The 21,027-nt window shown below is 46.7% G+C and overlaps 1 protein-coding gene across 1 annotated transcript in view; it reads left to right on the plus strand.

Moving 5' to 3' along the window:
- The window catches only part of LOC147690169 (cholesterol 24-hydroxylase-like), a 445,247-nt gene that overhangs the window by 213,854 nt on the left and 210,366 nt on the right, over positions 1-21,027 (plus strand). Inside the window, exons 7-8 of the mRNA XM_086937761.1 lie at positions 13,557-13,667; positions 13,765-13,921. Of these exons, the coding sequence (XP_086793887.1) occupies positions 13,557-13,667; positions 13,765-13,921 (268 nt within the window). The remainder of the gene's footprint in view (positions 1-13,556; positions 13,668-13,764; positions 13,922-21,027) is intronic.

Here is a 21,027-nt window from a genome sequence, read left to right on the forward strand (position 1 = left end):
TTGTATCCTCTGCCATTGACATAATAGAGCTAACGTTACAACATGGCCAGTGTCAATTACGTTCGATAATGCTGTTAGGCTGGATGTTACAAAATCTCCGTTCAGGCTACGTGCCATGGCGTCTAATCAACACCACGTCATTGTTTTCTGTATTTAACCTTACAGATAAACAAATCTCGTTGGCACAAAAAGAAGCAGACTATACAGTGCTTAGCATAGAAAAACTGGAAAGATTACCATTAACTGTTTCTGAGAAACCAGTCGTAGAATGGATAATACATGGCACCATCACGATACCAGTGATGATTTTCCAGTTTCAGTATTGCTTAAAACACTTACCAGCAGGCCTGTACGAAAGGTTGGGTAAAGGGTACATTAAGTCAACCTGGACCTTACCATACACCCACAAATGTTGGAGTGGGGGAAAGGAAGTATTTCTTAGTGGTAAAAATTGTAAGAACTCACTAAGCGGTACACTTTTAGGCCAAGGTATTAATTTACACGGAGCCTGCGAGAGTTCTTTAAAAAACCTTTCTTGCCACCTGCACGGTTTACCAGCAGCAGTGATAGAAGCAAAAGAAGCAGACTATACAGTGCTGAGCATAGAAAAACTGGAAAGATTACCATTAACTGTTTCTGAGAAACCAGTCGTAGAATGGATAATACATGGCACCATCACGATACCAGTGATGATTTTCCAGTTTTAGTATTGCTTAAAACACTTACCAGCAGGCCTGTACGAAAGGTTGGGTAAAGGGTACATTAAGTCAACCTGGACCTTACCATACACACAAAAATGTTGGAGTGGGGGAAAGGAAGTATTTCTTAGTGGTAAAAATTGTAAGAACTCACTAAGCGGTACACTTTTAGGCCAAGGTATTAATTTACACGGAGCCTGCGAGGGTTCTTTAAAAAACCTTTCTTGCCACCTGCACGGTTTACCAGCAGCAGTGATAGAAGCAAAAGAAGCAGACTATACAGTGCTGAGCATAGAAAAACTGGAAAGATTACCATTAACTGTTTCTGAGAAACCAGTCGTAGAATGGATAATACATGGCACCATCACGATACCAGTGATGATTTTCCAGTTTCAGTATTGCTTAAAACACTTACCAGCAGGCCTGTACGAAAGGTTGGGTAAAGGGTACACTAAGTCAACCTGGACCTTACCATGCACACACAAATGTTGGAGTGGGGGAAAGGAAGTATTTCTTAGTGGTAAAAATTGTAAGAACTCACTAAGCGGTACACTTTTAGGCCAAGGTATTAATTTACACGGAGCCTGCGAGGGTTCTTTATAAAACCTTTCTTGCCACCTGCACGGTTTACCAGCAGCAGTGATAGATCCAGTTTTTAGGCAGCTATCCAATGGCAGCTACATAATGTTGAATGATCACAGCTGTTGTGGCATGTTGCCAGGAAAAGCCTATCTAGTTAGTGTGTCAGCTAGGGTCACTTGTATGCGAGTATTGTTTCCAAAAGGCAAGACAGACAGGGAGTCGGCGTTATGGCCTTCACTGAATAGCTCTTCTATATGAATTGATATTTTAACCCCTTGCATGCTGATGATGGCCGGGAGCCGTCATGGCACACAGTGCTTGTGTGCTGATGACGGCTCCCGGCCATCATGACCGCACCCGCGATCGGAATGTGCCACACAGGCGCAGAATCACGGCAGCATGCAAGGGGTTAAGCAGAATGAAAGCCATTCTTTTACAAAAAACGGTTCCACTGACCTTGTCCAGAGAAACGTATGATCTGCATGTCGCAAGGACTTCTGCAGAGATACATGCCCTATTATCAACAAATTGCCCAATACATTTCGCAGAAATGTTAGGTCCTCTTAAACATGTCTGATGCGAGTGGTGTTGCACATGTATTTAAGACGATTTTTTCGGGACTGTTAGCACCCTTTGAAGCAGTCCTCAGCATTTTTCCAAACTTCGTGCACTCTGTGTTCGGCGGCCTGCCTCCCATATTGGGACTCGTAGCAGGAATTCTATTTTTATTCCTTCTGCCCCGATATGGCAAGTCGAGTCAACAACGATACCCAGGTTACCATGGAAGACACTCTTCTAGCCATGCTGTACTGTGACAGAATTACACAGATTCTTTGCTTGGCTCGTTTAAGAGATCTGAATACCACCTGGTTCCTTTCATTCAGACCAATCTGGCAAGATTGCATCCTACCTGTTCTCCGATGCCTGCTTTACGGAGAAGAATGCATGTCGGACATTTGTCTTACACTTCCATCAGTACTGCCATCCGATGTTGACGCCTTGCTAGGTCCGGTAACGACTCATGCATCGTGTTGCCCCCAACGGCTACCAATCCTGATGGTGGCATTCATTGAGGTCTCACCTGCAAGTCTAACTGAGGTTGAGATACGTGGAACAACAGGCACACAGGTACAACCTACTGTGAACATTGATAATGCGACTAACGCTGACGGCGATGATTCTCATCTGTGCACATTTGATCTACTAACTGAAGTAGTTCCACTTTCGCCTACTATGGTAGACGGTTTCTTTGCCAGCCTAGACGATCTGATGTTTTCTCCTCCCACCGAGAATAACTTTTGAATCGTGCACACAGCGTTCCATGAACTCTGAGATCCGACCTTCGCTTTTTCAGAACAAACATTCTCAATTAGGAACTCTATTTTTCTATGATTCATTTTGACCATTATCCAAAATAAAAAAAATATTTTGTTTGGCACAGAATAATATGCTTAAAGTAGAACTATTCATAAAGAACAAGAATTTTTTTTAAACACTTCCTAGAGACAATATTTGGCCTTGTCCTCAAAACCAAAACAGTTTATGTATTATGCTATCAGATGGTCCCGACCTTTTTTTCTGTACTTAAGAGCCATTTCATAAATGTAATTTTGTGATTCATTAGGTTAGCATTAATCATTTCATGCTATATATCATATATGTAAACACTTTTCTCAAATGCGTACAGTTTATGCTCATTTCGTGTACAGCCTTTTCAAATACAAATTTTTGTATATTGGGTGGGACTGTAAACACATGCTTTAGATATGTTTCAAATACTTATAATTTAGTAATGTTGAACTTAATAAAGTGGAGTGAGTGTTGTATATGAATTTAGGACCTAGTGTAATTTTCCCGATTCATGCCCATATATAGGTATAAATTACCCTATCCTTATATAGGCATAGAAATCATAACCATATTTAGACTTAGCCCATGCAGTCCAAATACGGCATGGCTACTTCCACTAGCTCTGAAAATCCACAACGATTTCTTGGAAAAACCCGCCTTCAGCAGTCAGGGACATCCCCTTGCTTGAATATTAATTTATCAAAGAAATCATGGAGTTTTCAAAGAACTGAGTCTTTGATGACGTTATTATGTCCAACCTTACGTCAATCTCGGTACCTTCAAGGTATAAATATGCCCACACTTGCCCAGGCAAACACACGGTGGTTTGGAGCAGTTCGACTATCTACCTACACGACACAGCTCGCCACAGCAAGTGCCGAAGGAAGCCGCCCCCTCCAGCAGACGCACTGAGTGACGCTGTATTTTCTCCTGCCGAGAAATCCAGCTCCAGTGTTTCCAGGTTGCCCTTGCGGGTTGCTGGGAAATCGAGTTCAGAGAGAGAGATGCAAGACCCCCTTCATTCTAAAACCAAGGTACTGAGCTGATTAGACCATTAGAGAATTCTTGGAGAGATTCTTGGCAAAGAATATTGAAACTAAGCTACACCTCACTTACTTCTTCCCTTGTACTAGACTTAGGTTATGTACACCGGGATAGGCATATTTTAGAAGCACCAGTTGAGTACTTTTAGTCTTTATTTATTAATGTATGTATTCTATGTATTATATGGCTTAGAAACCATATCATGCTTTTACAGTATTATTTTATAATACTCTTCGTACTGTACGCATTGTACTTTGCAGCCAGTATTACGATTGTAGCAGTTCATTTCTCCTGCATGAGACAGAAGACTGTTCAATAAATACTTATTTATTATTGAAAAAGCCCTTCTCTCTCTTTCTCTGCACCTCTGGTGTAATGAAGCATGCACGATTGACTGAGTGAAATAACTATCTATTTTTTCCGCGACTTTAGAGATACGTTTCTCATTCTTCGGAAACAAAGTTGTCATTTTATGCGGTTGTCAGAAACTAATCCCTTCTTGTGAATTCAAGAAAGTTTCTAGTGACCTCTGAGCTACCTGGCACTCACAATTAATTCTAATATATTCGATAGAGACCTAGTCGACCTAAGTCCTATGTCTAAACTATAGTATATATTATTCCGAAGCGCAGAGCCTATTGGGAATATAGGAACTACACTACACAGTTATGCCCAGATGTGGGTCCCTTGCTTGCTGCAACATTGGATTCAAGCTAGACTTGCTGATTAGAATTGATTCCCCGAAACCCGTTCCAGGATGTTTGTTTCTGGTCCAAGGAGGACCTAGCTTAACAGTTTGAGCTGGACTGACCCCATGGGGAGCAGAGTCAAGACTGATTTGCATATGGCTGGGTCCAAACAAGGGTGATGTGGCAAGCAAAATAACGATGGATCAAACGCAGATCTGTGACTGGGGGTGAGTGTTTGGAACGTTTCAACACTCCGTCCATCATTTTATTTTTTCATGTTGCTATGTGCGCCCTCTGTGGCTAAGGGTATGCCTGGACGTGAGTTCCTTGCCTGCTGCTACACTGAATTCAAGCTAGCCTGGCTGATGTAAATGTAAATGCAAAAATAAATTGATACTTGTATAGTGCACTACTCACCCGTAAGGGTCTCAAGGCGCTTGTATGAATACCGCTGTGGAACCCATCCTGGCTTTCTCTGTGAGGCGTCCACTCCTGGGCACCCCCAAGGTGGAAGCCAGGCATCCTTAGCGTTGTGGGGGCCGTTTTGGAGATTAAGCAAGCTATATCCCAGAGTTGCAGAGTGGGACTCCATGATTGGAATAGGCACCGAGGCAAGAATTATCAGGTCCGTGGAATTTTGAGCCCAAGACCCGCATCGGCGGGGAATTGAATTCTGGTCCCAGGCTAGACCTCTGCATCAGGGTCTGCCGCTCTAAACCATTGAGCCACACTTCTCACCTGATGAGGGGTGATACCACCAAACTTTCCCAGGATCCTTGTTTCCCGTCCATAGAGGATCTGGCTTGGCAGTTCAGGCTGGACTGTTTCCATGAGGTGCTGGGTCAAAACTGATTTGCATATGGCCAGCGGCAGCTCTTCAGATATGGTGGAGGAGCGTTGCCCCCCAAAAAAGGCGGGAAAGGAAAAATAAAACAACACTCATTTTATTTATCCTTTCCTGTCCTCTTGGGGGCAGGGCTGAGGGGGTGACAACACTGAGGGGAGTAGTGTGTGCAGTTCCTTCACTGCAAATGACGGTTTGGCCAGCCGTCTCGGACCAGCCAAACCATCATGCACAGTGAAGCTCTCTCCAACCCCTGCTCATTGCTGGGGTTGGAAAGGAAGCACAGACTCCCAGTCTGTCCTGGAGAGCTATTCAAGAGTGCTCAGGCCAATCCTGAAGCTGCTCTCATGCAAGAGCAGCTTCAGTATTTGCTGCAGGGCAGATTGGGAGCCTGTGCCTGAAGAAGAGGAAGGAGCAGAGGAGATCGAGGCGGGACTCGGCTGGCTGAAGGTACGTTTTGTTTTTATATTCCCCCTCCCTTCATACCCTTTATGCCCTTCTCGCCCTCTCCATCCACTCCGGCTCTCGTAGCAAACACTAGCTGCTACTGCATATGGCTGGGTCCAAACTGGGGCGACGTGTCAAGCAAAATAATGATGGATGAAACTAAAATCTGTGACTAGAGGTGAGTGTTTGAAAAGCTTAATCACTCTGTCCATTATTTTATTTTGTGATGTTGCTATGGGTGCCCTAAGTGGCTAAGGGTAGGTCCAGATGTGGGTCCCTTGCTCGCTGCACCACTGGATTCAAGCTAGCCTTGCTGATGAGGGGTGATACGCTGAAACTGGTCCCAGGATCCTTGTTTCCAGTCCAGGAAGGACCTGTCTTGGCAGATCGGGCTGGCCAGTTCCCATAGGGAGCACTTTCAAGACTTATTTGCATATAGCTGGTTCCAAACTGGAGTGACGTGACTAGCAAAGTAATGATGGATTCAACAAAGATCTGTTACTGGGAGTGAGTATTTGAAAAGTTTCAACACTTTGTCCATTATTTTATTTTGTGATGTTGCTATGTGCTCTCTAAGGAGCTACGGGTATGCTCATACGTAGGTCCCTTGCGTGCTGCACCACTGGATTCAAGCTAGCCTGGCTGATGAGGGGTGATACCACAAAACCGGTCCCTGGATTCTTGTTTCCGGTCCATGGAGGACCTGGCTTGGCAATTCAGGCTGGACTGTACGGGGAGCAGGTTCAAGACTGCTTTGCATATGGCTGAGTCCAAACTGGGGTGACGTGACAAGCAAAATAACAATGGATTAAACAAAAATCTATTGCTGGGGGTGAGTGTCCATCATTTACTTTTAGGATTTTGCTATGTGCGTCTTAAGTGGCTAAGGGTATGCCCAGACATGGGTCCCTTGCTTGCTGCACCACTGGATTCAAGCTTGCCTGGCTGATGAGAGGTGATACCCCAAAACGGGTCCCAGGATTCAGCTTATGAAGTGTAATAAGGAATTCCCAATGTCAACATATGAGGGGGTAGGCTTTACAGTAGTGAAAAATGGATTCAGGTATTTTTCACTACCAACACATGCAAAACCTAAAAGTACATGCCCTACCTTTTAATTACACAGCACCCTGTCCCATAGGATACCTAGGGTCTACCTTAGAGGTGACATATATGTAACAAAAGGGGAGTTTCAGGCTTGGTAAGGGATTTTAAATGCCAAGTCATCATGGTAGTGTTAACTGCCCAAACAGGCCCTGCAGTTGCAAGCCTGAAACATGTTTAAAGGGCTACTTGAGTGCTATGTTATGTTACATTTATTTTTATATAGCACCTAATCACCGACAGGTCTCTTAGCGCTTTTATAGAGAGGGCCAGGGAACATTAGAGTGGTTACATAACATCACAAGCAGGGGGGTTAGACTGAGTACAGGGCCTCATTAAACAAGATCATTTTTAGCTGTTTCCTAAAAGGTAATAGTGCAGGTTCCTGGCATAGATGATCTGGTAGGAGGTTCCATAGTTGCGGAAGTAGGACGAAGAAAGGTCTACCTCCTTTGGACACACTGTTTTATCATGGGGGAACCAGGTGGCAGGCCTCGGAAGATCGTTGAGTGCGGCTCGGAACGTAATTTCTCAAGGCGTTCTTTGATATATAATGGGGCTTGGCCGTAGATTGCTTTATGTGCAATCAATACAGAGGCCCTTGAGTTTCGCTCTTTGCTTAATTGGGAGCCAATGTAGCTTGCACAGCAGGGGGGCAGCATGTGTCCTTCTCTGCAGCCTAAAAATCAATCTGGCTGCGTCATTCAATACCACCTGCAGTTTATTGATAAGATACTGAGGAAGGCCGATGTATATGGCGTTGCCGTAGTCTTGTATGGAGACAATTGTTTCAGATACAATCGTCCGTAGTGAGGCAGTTTAAAGAAGGGTAGCAAGTTTCCGCAGTTGTCTCAAGAGGCCTATGCATGTTCTGACCACTGAGGTGACCTGATTGGACATCGAGAGCTCAGAGTCAATCTTAATGCTCAGTCTTTTCACAACAGGTGCTTGTATGAGAGAAGTACCTAGTTCTTGGGGCCAGAAACGATCGCTCCAGGGATTGTTTTTCGTGGGTATAACGAGAACTTCCGTTTTGTCTGGGTTTACTTTTAGGGAGTTGGCTGTCATGCAGTTTACAGTGAATCTGAGGATGTTTTATGTCAGGTCTTGGGCATGGGCCGAATTAACAATCCGAAGGGTGAGTTGGGTGTCATCCGCATAATTGAAAAGTCTACAGTCCATGCGGGCTAGAGCTGCCACCAGAGGCTGTAGATATATGTTAAAGAGGAGCAGTGACAGTGCAGAGCCCTGGTGGACGCCACATGTGAGGGTGCCCTGTTCGACACCTGCTCACCTAACTGGATCCTCTGGGACCAGCCAGTCAGTAAGGATGAGAGCCACTGATGTTCCTGTCCGCAAATGCCCAGATCAGTGATACCGGTCTGTAGTTGGGTAAGGCTGACCGTGTCGAACGCCGCTGATAGGTTCAATAAAATCAGGGCACTCAGTTTTTTATTGTCAGCCTTGATTCTAAGCTCATCTAGGACAGACAACATTACCAGCTTGGTACTGTGGTGGGCTCTAAAAACCGCCTGTCGGGCTTGTAGTAGCTGGTGTTCCTCTAGAAAAGCTGAAAGTTTCTTAAGGATATGTTGTTCGATCACTTTCGCTAGGCCGATTAGTAGCTTTTAATTTACAGGCCCTGGGCACATGCATTGTATTGTATTAAAGGACCTGTGTAGGAGGTAGTGAGTACATTTCTATATTCATTGTGGGTAGGTATGAACTGATTCCCGAATACAGGTCACTCATATTCACGCACAGGTATTGTGTATCCACCTGGAGATATCCATATCTGTCAGGGTCTCAGAAACTGTGACAACACTCACAAAGATGGGGTATATGAAGTTGTAACCGTAAGTTATTTAGTGAGCCTGACTGCTAAACTTGGCTTTTTCAGAGGGTTTACCCCAAGACTCTTTGCTTTTTGGCCTCCTATTTCGGAACTAGTTTTTGCTGGTTTTAGGAGTCTGGGCACTTTACCTCTGCTAATCAGCAATTGAGCGCATATGCTCTCAAAGTAAATTTTGTTATGATTGGGTTTCCATGATTGGCTTATTTGATTTGCTACTAAGTCCCTAGTACTGTGCACTGTGTGTGCCCAGGCCCTGTAAATCAAATGCTACCAGTGGGCCTGCAGCACTTATTGTGCCACCACCGACACAAGGAGCCTTTCAAAGGGTTCTCAGACCTGCCATTGCAGTGTCTGCACACAGTTTTTAACTGCCAATACGACCTGGCAAGTACACCCACTTGCCTGGCCATGACTGTCCCTTTTCTCACATTTAAGACACCCCTAAGGTAGGCCCAAGGTACCACTGTGGCAATGTGCAGCATGGGAGAAATGCAGGCCATGTACTGGTGATTATTACATGTCCTGATAGTGAAATACTGTACACTTTGTTTTTCACTATTGCAAGGCTATCTGTCCAATAGGTTAACATGGGAGTTGCTTTGTGACGCCTTACAAGCATAACTTTGTATTGGGACAAGATAGAGAAATGGAGGTAAGGCTTCCTGAACTCAGAATTTAAAGATTTGTCTTTTAGTAAAGATGATTTTTATATTATGTGTTTGAAAATTACACTTTCAGAAAGTTAAGCAACTAGAAGGGGTTTGGCCCGTAATCAGTAAGGCTAGGCCCATTTAATATCCCGCATGTACATGCTAGTACTGATAACTCTTCACATTCTTACTTCCTGAACACACCACACACTTGATAAGAACAAAATAAATTGCTTTATTTTTATGTTTTTTGACAAAAGTTAAGAAAATGTTTTTGTTCTCCACGTTGTACAACATGAAGACACAAAAACATGAAAACACGAAAAAATATATTATGAATCTCCAAAACACCTAAAGTCATTGACAATACAAACATATATGACAAAAAATAAATGTAAAGAAGGTTTTTTGAATAGCTCTGGTTCAGTGATATTTACAAAACAGTAAAGAAGCAACCGAAAAAACGAAATTAAACTGACAAACTGCCCTGCTAAACTACTTAAGGAGCATGAGCAACAATCAAACAGTGTTCCAATGCGGCTCAAACCATATTATCATTCATATTTGCTTGATTGCTTTACAATGAGGCACCTTGGAATAGATTTAAAATGCTACACGTATTTGAAGAGATTAACTTGTTGCTCATGCTTCTTGGGTAGTTTAGCAGGTCAGCTAATTTCATTTTTTCTGTTTTTTCTGTTTTGTAAATATCGCAGAACCAGAGCTATTCAAAAAACTTTTTTACATGTATTTTTTGACATATATATTTTTATTGTCAATGACTAGGTTTTTTTGAGATTTGTAATATATTTTTTCATGTTGTTGTGTCTTCATGGTGTACAGCGTTGAGAACAAAAAGATTGTCTTAACTTTTGAAAAAATAAAAATGTTGACAATTCAACATCAAAGGTTAAAAAACAAAACATACAGTAATTTATTGTGGTCATATCAAGTGTGTGGTGTGATCAGGAAGTAAGATTATGAAGAGTTATCCGTAATGCCATGTGTGTTGTTCTTGGACTTTTAGGAAGTGGGCATTTTCTTGCTGTGTGCCTCAGCCTTTTGTGTATTCCCTGTTTGGGTTTAGAGTAACAGTAGCAGAGGATGTGCATTCACACTAGACAGACCCAGGAGGTAGGTTGAGGTGTGTCCTGCCCTTCCTGGGTGACTCATAGCCACGCTGATGAGACCTGGCTGTATTTTGAGTAGTGGGAGGACTTGTTGTTCGCACCTGAATGGACTGTGGCTGACTCTCACAAAGTGGTCTCTACCTCCTGTGGTGAACCTGGCCCGAGCAAGGCTGAACTGGTTTATGTGTGCCAGGGGAACTTTGTTTGTACCAACTTCAAAGGAAAATGTGGTACAAATAGTGGGTCCCTAAAACCAGAACTTTAGATTACTGCTGTACTAAGGAGCCTGCCAGGAAGAAGAGCTGGAAGAGCTGTCAGGAGGAATACTGCCCCTTTTTTGTTGGTGCTTTGTTGGGTTGTACACACACAAAGTATCCTGACTAAAATTACAACATGGTACTATGTGCTATTGTTATCAGGTGAAACACCCTCTCCTAGAGGCGTGGAAGGAAATAATTAATTTTCTTTAAATAACCCTCACACACTCTAATAGTATCATGCCTCATCATTGGGTTCACCCTGACTCCTAAAGTCCAGGGTGGTCTCGTCTATGTTCCAGGGGGCACTTAAAAGAAAAAGACCAAGGGGCGTAAAGATTAAAAATCCTCCAGCGTTCTCCAAGGTATCCCTTTATTAGTGGAGTAGTGGGGGTTGTTCCTGGGTTGGCCTGCAGTTGCTGCTTCTGTCTTGGGCAGGGAAAGGACTTGACTGTTCTTTCTGTATACTAAGTATCTCCAAGCGCTTCATGTAGAGCTTTCCTCCTGTTGGAAGTGTCAGGGAAATCAAAGACTTCAACATCTTCTGGGTACCGGCTTCTGGAACTGGATGTTTTAGCTTCCACAGAGGAAAAAGGTAACCCAATGCCGTCAACGACATCACTGCTGGCTCCATGACCTAAAGGCACCACAAAGAGCACTGCTGCACTTCGCACTGCAACCATGGTCTCACCTACGACTCCGTCTGATTCTGCCACTGAGCCACTACTTCCACTGTGACCTGTAGGCATCACACTGCGCACCGCCTTGCTTCAAACCGCTGCCCTGATATCCCCAACAACACCGCAATGCCGTCACTGATGTGGCTGCCTATACTGTGGAATGTAGAGACTGCTCGTGGAGAACAGCGAGCACCGTCCCGCTTCACACTGCAGCCCTGGTCTCCCCGCCACCGCTGATCCAAGCTGACATTGATGCCGCTGCCTGCATCGTGGTTTTTAGGCACCGCTCATAAGTTACACAACGCACCGCCCTGTCCCAGACCACAGCCTTGGCCCACCGATACCAGCACCTTTGACTCCAGTTTGTCAACCAACGCCACTACCTGCACCACAAGCAGTGAGTTCCGCACATCGCATTGCCCCATCTCGTACCGCAGTCTTGGGTCTACCGATGACACCGCTTCAGCAATGACGAAGCTGCTGCCGACACCATGACCTGTCAGCACCACAACAAGTACACACCCGCTTCGCATTACAGCCCTGGTCTCACCGACGCAGCTGGATGACTCTCACCAAGCCGCTTCCTGCACTGTGACCTGAGGGCACCGCACGTCACACCGATCCGCTTCACACCGCAGTGCCGACACCTGCTAGCGCAGGCACTACTGACTTCAAACTCAAGGAGTATGACCTGCAACGCGTGTGACTTCATGGGCCTGATGACTCCTGCACCCAGTCCCCGGACTGACGCCGCTCCTCCAGAGCTCATCCTATGGTCTGACACCCTGCATCTCCAAATTTACTGTTTTATCGGGTTCTCCGACACCGCAGCTGGCCCGCAATGCCGCTTAGCCAGAACTGTTGGATTTGATTGCTCACGACACCGTGATAGCCCCGGACGTTGCTATTGACTTAAAGGAATTGTTTTTAAAGTCTATGTTTGCTTTATTGGTATTTTTGAATACTGTATGTTGGATTATTTTTGTTGGTTTGGTCTTGTTTTACACAGATAATTATTGGATTTTTTTCTAAAACTGATGTGGTGTCCTTTTGTAGTGTTTTCACTATATACTGTTTGCTATGCGCAAATGCTTTACACATTGCCTCTGAGCAGTGGTGGCTCCTCCACTAAGGTGGAGGAGAATCGCCCTACTGCTTTTAAGCAGTGTGACTAAAGGAAAAATAAAATGTTAACAACTGAATGTTATAATTATTTTATTTGTTCCAGCTGCTTTGCGATCAGGCGGGTGAGCGGGGCTGCTCTGCTCTCATAGCAGGGCAGGGGACGAGTGGTATGCACACTGAAGTGTGCAGGACGCTTTGGCGGGCCCTCTGTGGCCGGCCAAACAGTCATACGCACTTCCCATGTTTTCCATCCAGGCTGCATTACAACCTGGGTGGACAACATGCCCATGCCCCCAGTTCCCCTCTGGTCGCCGAACAATGGCACTCAGACCAAGCACAGCGCTGCATTGCACCATTGTGATTGGTCAGGGGAGTCTGAGCGTGATTCCTGGTTCCTGTTCCGATGAGAAGGAGAGACGGAGCTGAGACGTGGGACGCAGCGATAAGGTAAGTGGTTTTTACTTGTATTTTTTTACATTCCCCTTCCTCCTCAAGGATCTGCGCCTGCCACCGCTGCCTCTGAGAAAAGCCTGACTGCACATGCCAAGCTACCAAGGGGGTGAGCAGGGGGAATTTTAGACATGTAATCCCCTTATCCTGACTAGAGTGGTGGATCCTGCCTGGCTTAGATGCATACTCTAGCCAATCAGAAAGGCCATTTCCAACACTGACCCACTGACAAATCACCATCTGGAGCAAGTTATTCTTAATATTTTGGGGGACAACCAGACGCCCACCTGAGAAGGGGTGTAGTTACCAGAGAAGGTAACAGAGACCCTGTAAGATCAGTCTGGTGAGCAGCTATATCGAAAACACAAGAATGTGCAGAAGTCATTTTATACAAAGTTTTACTGTGGAAATGTTGCATGTTACTGCAAATTTTGAGCCCGAATTTATCTCTTCTAATTTTTGGACTAGCATCTGTAAAGGCAAAGTAATACAGTAGTTCATGTTGGATAGATTCCATAGCCTAGAAATTAAAACTAATAATTTACTTTACTTTTGCTATAATAGATTGGTCAGTGTAAGATCATAAACGTAAAACTTTCAATGCCCCCCAAAAAATTCCCCTCCTAATAACTTATACTGTTTTATCCTTAGGTGGCATTTGGAATGGAATTAAACTCACTTCAGGATGACCAGACTCCATTTCCACGAGCAATCTCCATGGTCTTGAAAGGGATGAACGCACAAGAAATTCCCTTGTCAAAGGTTTGTGGAGACAGCATTGCTTCTTTCTTTTGTGAGATTTGCCTCTGTGCCAGCGTCTCATAAGTAATGGACTCTTTTTTATCACGTCTTGTTGAAGTGGTACCCTGGAAACCGACAGCTGGTGAAGGATGTGCGGGAGAGCGTGAGGCTGCTGCGCCGAACAGGGAAAGAATGCATCGAGCGCAGGAAGAAGGCCCTCGAGAATGGGGAGGAGATACCGATGGATATTCTAACACAGATTCTGAAAAGCGAAGGCAAGCAAAACTTCTGTTGTAATGATCTTTAGTTTGCATGGTTAATTATGAAAGATTTCCAAATCAATATAAATTGGACACCAGCCCTGTATGACTTTATAGAATAGGTTTAACTCTTAAGTACTGCGTAGTCCCCATCACAGTGCGGTACATTGTAGCAATATACAAATATTCATATTAAGTAGTCAAAGCTTCCTTTCTTTTTTATATGAATGACTGTAACAAACAACGATATTAAACGTATGTATCTATTTCACCATGGCTGCAAATGCGTGTCTTATATTTACTAAATTGCGTTTTTTTTTAAAGACCTTTATTAAGTGTAGTTGCAGAGGTGATAAATACAGTTCAGGACCTACAACCCACCGGGTTGGCCGCTTCAGACATACTGGTAATCAAAATTGTTTGCTTGTACACAGCCGTATGTCCGACAACCCTGGGGTCCGGCGGCGTACCATAAAATCCTATCCTAGATGTCACATTCCAATCTGTGTTTACCAGTTGTCAGGTCTATGATTTTATTTTTTCTGTATCATTAACCATAACTCGAAACTGCGGTCAAGATAAACATTCACGCTCAGTAGCTATTTCCATGTTTGCTCCTGCCCACTAACGAATGTCATTCGTATACAGTGATAAAACCAAGAGCTATGTCACAAGTACAGTGCAACATTTAGTTCCTCTTTTGAGCTGTTCCACCCACCCATGCCCTCTAAACACTCTCCTCTTCTTCATCTGAGCTTACATTGTCATCTTCCGGTAAGGGTTCACATAACTCTCCTCTGTACACATTCCAGGCAGACCACACTTTGTTCCATTTACGGGGACAAGCCCTAAGTACATATACCGCCCCCTCCGTAAACATGAATAAGTCCATGTTCCTACTCTACATGGACACCATGGGTAGTTCTGAAGCACCCCACTTTTGTGCAATATCTCCTTTAGCCACCATGACAGCCAAAGTGGCCCATATAAGTCCATACCTAGTCAGATCGTTCGGTTCCCAAATATTTAATAGGCACTTGCGTGGTTCAGGTATGAGGGAAATTTGAAGTGTTTGTGAGATATTGCGCATAACTTTTCGGCAAAATTCCATTATGTGGGGGCAGTCCCAAAGCGCATGGAACAGCGTACCCTCTTCCCAGCAGCTGCGAAGACAAAAGGGGTGCAGTGCTCTGTGTATCCTGTGGAGCATGCACCGTGTGTAATAAATGCGATGTATGATTTTGAGTTGTACTGATCTAAATTTTGCCGAGATGCTTACTTCTTTCGGGGATGCTAGTGCCTCATTCCACTCTGAGTCGTCAATATCGCCTACATCTCCCACCCACTTCTCTCGTAACCCTAGTGTGGGGTCTTTCAAATTATTGAGCAATTTCTTATATGTGAGTGAGGTTGCACCCTGCTGCATGTAATCAGTAAGTAGTCTGTCTTCCAGTGGTGAGGAATCTGGTACTTCGGTGCCCAACGGTATCGCCTGCATTAGCGCGTGTCTGATTTGAATGTACCTATAGGTTTCGTTCGGGCCTAATCCATATTGTTGCTGAAGCTCGGCGAACATGATCACAGTGTCTTTCTCCCACAAATCTCCCACCGTGGAGATACCAATATTATCCCACTGCGTAAATCCCTTACTGTGTCTCAGGCCCCCGAGGGCTTTCGTGTCCCAGAGAGGGGTTAGTTTGGTGATTTTTCCCTTCCATCCCAGCTTCGTCTGCGCTACGTGCCATAAAGTGGTCGTGTGTTTTGCGGGCCTAACCAGTCGCGCGACTTGTTGTTCATTGTACAGTGTTGAAAGCATACCGTCTTTTCCTAGCTGGACCCAATCGGCTCTATATGCAGGGTCATTTCTCGGCGCGTGTATCCACTGGTTTACAATTTTGAGTTGCGCCGCCCAATAGTATAATTGTATGTCCGGTAAGGCGATACCCCCCTCGTACCAACTTCTGGTCAATTTGTCATGTGCTATGCGTGCCGGCCCATTACTCCACAGTAAAGTGGATACCAACGCCTTGACTTGTTTAAAAGAACGCGGCGCGATCAGGTATGGTGTATTTTCCAGTGCGTACAAAAATCTTGGGAGCCCCATCATCTTGTACAGGGCCGCGCGTCCAAGGAGGGTTAATGGCAGGGTCGCCTAGTGCCTCACGTCCGCTCGGAGACGTTCTAAGGGAGGCCTCAGGTTTTTATCGAAGAAGTCTGGGGTATTATCGCTGATGTGGATGCCCAGATACTTAAAGGAGCCTGATGTCAGCGTGAGTGGGCAGTCCGGTGCCAGCACAGGCCTCGGCCCTCTCAACACATAAATCACTGACTTGGACCAGTTCAAGGTATAACCCGACGTCTTCCCGTGGGTGTCACAGAGCGCCAAAAGCGCCGGGATGCCCCTTTCGGGATTCGTTAAATAAATCAGCATGTCGTCTGCATAGAGGGAAACACGGTCCTCTCAGCCCTCCGCCCATCCAATTCCTCTCAACAATGATGTCGTTCTGATCAATATTGCCAGTGGTTCCAATACTAAGGCAAAGAGCAAGGGGGACAGGGGGCAACCCTGTCTAGTTCCCCTTGCCAACGGAAATGTCTGAGAGATGTGACAATTGGCGGTAATCTGAGCAACAGGATTAGTATAGAGGAGTCAGATCCAAGAAATGTATTTAGGGCCAAAGCCCATGCGGGCCAGGACTGCAAATAAGTATTCCCATTCTACCAAATCAAACGCCATCTTGGCATCTAGAGAGAGGATCACTGCCGCCTCCGACAGGGAGTGGGCTCGCGCTATCACCCCGTGTGCCCGCCTAAGATTAAGGGCCGTGCTCCTATCGGGCATGAAGCCCGATTGATCTGGGTAGATCAACAGTTGCAAGTGGTTGATCAATCTGTTAGCCAGTAGTTTCGCTAGAATTTTTGCTTCTACGTTAAGAAGGGATATGGGGCGATATGAGGAGCATTCCACCGTTGGCTTGCCCGGTTTCGGTATTGCCACGATCGTCGCGGTACGTTGGTTTAGCGGGAGTTCCGCCCTCGCCAGCCTCTCCACATACATTGCCAATAGGGGCTTACTAAGGGTCTCGGACATGACTAATAACATTCTATGGGTACCCCATTGGGGCCCAGAGCCTTTCCAGATTGAATCGCCTGGATTGCTCGCTGTATTTCGTCTCCCGTCAGATCTGCCTCATGCTCCTGTACAGCCTCCGGGGGAAGCATGGGGATGTCTATGTTATTAAGGGAAGCCATCGCTGCCTGTGCCGTGATTTCCTGTTTCGGAGTATACACGTCCTGAAAATGCCTCGCCAGGGTGTGCACTATATCTTCTGGATGTGTCTGTAGCTGTCTCTCTCGGGTATGTAGGTGTGGTATGCCTCTGTTACTCCCTCCTCTTTTGTCCAGTCATGCCAGCATTTTCCCCGCCTTGTCTCCGATGTCATAGACCCTATGTGCTGTGTTTGATATGCTGTCCATGACTTGTGACTTGAGGTGGTCTTGGTAATGCTGCTGGCGCAATTTTAGAGTGTGTGCAGTCTCTGTCGTGGGATCAGTCATGTGTGCCGTGTTTGCCTCTTGGAGGGGCAGCTCCGAGAGTTCTTGCCGATTTGTTTGCTTGTGTCCCGAGACTGAGGCAATCGCTTGCCCCTGCAGGACCGTCTTATATGCCTCCCACAGGACTGAGGGGGAGGACACTGATGTTGTGTTTTCTGCAAAGTAATACTTGGTCGTAGATTTAAGGTCTTTTTTGATTTTGGGGATCATGAGATAATTGGGATATATGGGATAAATTCTCGCGCGTTTCTTCTCCTTAGTGGAGAGGGATAGCAACAGAGGAGAGTGTCAGAAATTCCTCTTGGCAGTATGTCTATGGTGTCCATGTCCCTCATCCCATCACCTAGGAGCAAAAAGTAATCTATGCGGGACAGACTATTATGCACCGGAGAGTGATACATGTATTGCTTTGCTGTGGGGTGGATTTGGCGCCAGGCATCCGTCAGTCCCAATGCCGCCATGAAACCTGGGAAGGCAGGGGAGCCCAACGCGCGTGTCCTAACGGGAGACGTGTCCAGCCCTGGGTCTACAATGGCATTGAAGTCCCCCCCTATGATCGTGTCCCCTGTCTGGTAAGTCAGAAGAAACTCCCCTAGGCAGCGCTATGGAGTGTAGTGCTGGAGGAATATATACGGACACCACATTTAGGCGTTTACCCTCCCATTGCCTATGAACAGCCACAAAGCGGCCTTGATCATCCACCTTGTGTTGCAAAACAATAAAGGGGGAGGTTTTTTTCACCAGGATACCCGTCTCCCGCGACCCCGCAGTGAACTCTACGTGCGCCGCCATTTTCTAGCCTCGCCTATCGAGTGCATGACATGCCGTCCCCGTGAGGTGCGTCTCCTGTAGTAACACTAGCGCGGGGCCTTGGTGTTTGATTGCTTGTAGGACCAACCCTCTCTTTATTTTGTCCCCCAACTCTCTAACATTCCATGTGAGTAGTCGAAGGGGGGGCAATGCCAGGGAGCGTGGCATGTCCTTAGTGGCTGCAGTGTGGGACTGGTAAGCCATCATGTGGTCTTAGGAGCGTGTCTAGTTGTCGTATTAATTGCAACGACATGTGTCTGTCGCCGCTCTTAGATCTGCATGTGCAGGACGTGACATGGTGTGCTATAGCGTGTGAATCCTGAACCAAAATCAACAAAACTAAAACTAAAACTAAAATTACCCCCCCTCCCTGCTTCACTGCTCCATGGACATAACACCGCCCCCTTCCCCAACTTCGCAGAGTGCTTAACCCCAGCCCAAACCATCTTACTTGCTTTTGGGGGTAAAGAGTCCCGGAGCCCTATCGGCTCAGTCCACCTTACTCGGCTTCACCCAATCGTGAGTCCAGGGGGCATAGCCTCAGGTTACCGCAAGGAGCCATGTCTATTCTGCGGTGTCGCGGATAATTAAGAGTCGGGTGGTTGCCGACCATCCTCTGATCCCGCCTCTGGTGTCCTCTCTTGAGATGCCAGTTCCTCCGAACGCGGCTCCACTCGTGTCCTAGCTAGTTGGTTTCGATGCTCTCTGTTGGATCGGCGAGGCCCCTCCACTTGTCTCCAGCCATCGAGCCAGTCCTGCGCAACCTCAGGAGTGTCGAAGAACCATGTCTTCCCGTCCGCAACGACTCGCAACTTCGCTGGGAACAGCATGAAGTATGACAGTTCCTTCACCCGTAGTGCTTTTTTGATCTCGAAGAAGGTTTTCCGGCACCGGGTAGTCTGGGAAGGAGGGCAGCGTGGAATTCTGAAGCTTGATGGGCGGAGAGACTCTTGCAGCTTGTAGTATTGAGTCCCTGTCCCTAAAGTTGAATAAACGGGCTGGGACTTGTCGTGGTGCGGCGCCCGGCTTCGGTGCTCGTTCCGCTGAGAAGAAGCGGGAAAGGCCTTTGGGCTGTAGTTTGTTCTTTATAAGTTCTTCAACATACAGATCCATTGCTCTTTTACCTTCTGTTTCCGGAATTCCTAGGATTCGAACATTGTTCCGTCGGGAGCGCCCTTCTTGTTCATCCAGCTTCGCTTGTAGTTGTTTGGTGACCGTCTCCATGCGTTCCATTGCGATCTGTAGTTCTGAAGTGTCCTCCACCAGCGACTTCGCCACCACCTCCACTTGCCCCACCCGTTCTGACATTTTATGGAAATCAGCACGTAGTAAATTGACATCAGTGCAGATTGTTCCCACCGTCGTTGGGACACTGGAGAGAGTTTTCATGATGTCTTCTAGCGTCACCTTTTTGCTTCCTTCTGTGTCTTGACCCTTGCCCGTGGATGTGCGGTCTTCATTTGACGGTTGGTTGTGTTTCTCATAGGCATATTTATCGAGTTTTTCTTGCGTCGACAAGTTTTTCGGCCCACTGCCCGCCATGGCGTCCGCTTGTACCTGGCTGTGGCTGTGAACGTGGGGCACCGCTGCAAAGACGGCAGCGGGAGTGCGTCGCACTTAGGTCCCTGATGTACAGTGCCTCTGGCGGTAACCCAACAGGGGGCAATCAGCCACATCGTCGTATGCCCACTATGGCTGGAATTCTGTACCTTTGGAGTGCGCCAGTCCGTAGTAACCGGGCACCGCGACGTGCTCCTGCACACTGTGGGTTGTACCCGCTATCAAGCCGGCGGCTCCCAGGACACCACAATGCCTTTCTCTTGTCTATCAGTGACGCTGTTTTTTTTGTATGCCCTATATTGTCTTTCCCCAGCCGTCCTTCCACTGTCTCAGGGCTATCGTGCTGTCACGGTTCTCAGTTAAAGCACGTAGTGGGCTGTTACATCAAGCTCCTTGATCACCTGTATATTATGGGTGGAGGCCTCTGGTCGTGCGTTACCCGCTCCTCTTCGGTCTCAATCTGTGCATGTTGCCCCCTGGCGAAATCGCCTTGGAAAGCTGTGCACGTATTCAGCACCGATTGTTACCTCAGGGTCACCGACTAGTGCTCCGCTTCCCACTTTCAACCTCCTTTTTGGTCGAAAAACCCTCAAATCAGGCAAAGTCAGCCCGGGGCGGGCGGGGCGGAAATGCAACCTCGTTGCAGCGCGGTAGCTGTGTCCTGTGTCCTGATTGTGGTGGTGACGACTTGCTATCCCTCACCGCAGGGCACCCCTCACCCAAGGATCTTGTTGGGGGGTAAGCGGTTCCTACTTCCAACCTCCGGTGTCCCCGTCCGACTGCCGAAGCCACTTTCAACGCTCCTCTGCGCCCGGTCAGATGTCTAGTCTTGCACAGCTCATGGCGTAGGCATGGCAGGCTGTTGGTTCATGGTGCATGCGGGCGTTTCTATCCCTCCTGTGATGGCCCTGTAAGGTCGCTGGATTTGCCTCGCCGCCGGTGGTGGATTTCAGCTGGCGTTCTCCCCCTCAGGTCGAGCTGGCTGCTTCTCTTCTCCAGGAGAGTTCCGCACCTCGGTGGGCCGCACCTCCTCTCCGTTCACGGGGCAACTGCACCTCCGTTATCGTCCTCACTGTTCAGGATGGGTATCGCGGGGTCCTTATTTTATTGCCTGCTCTCGCTGCCCTTCAACGTGCGCGGCGCGTCTCCCATCCACCGGTGGACCGGTCAGTTGCAGACTCACTCAGCCGTCCAGC

Source organism: Lissotriton vulgaris, chromosome 9 (genome assembly GCF_964263255.1).
Source record: "Lissotriton vulgaris chromosome 9, aLisVul1.2, whole genome shotgun sequence".
Classification (NCBI taxonomy): domain Eukaryota; kingdom Metazoa; phylum Chordata; class Amphibia; order Caudata; family Salamandridae; genus Lissotriton; species Lissotriton vulgaris.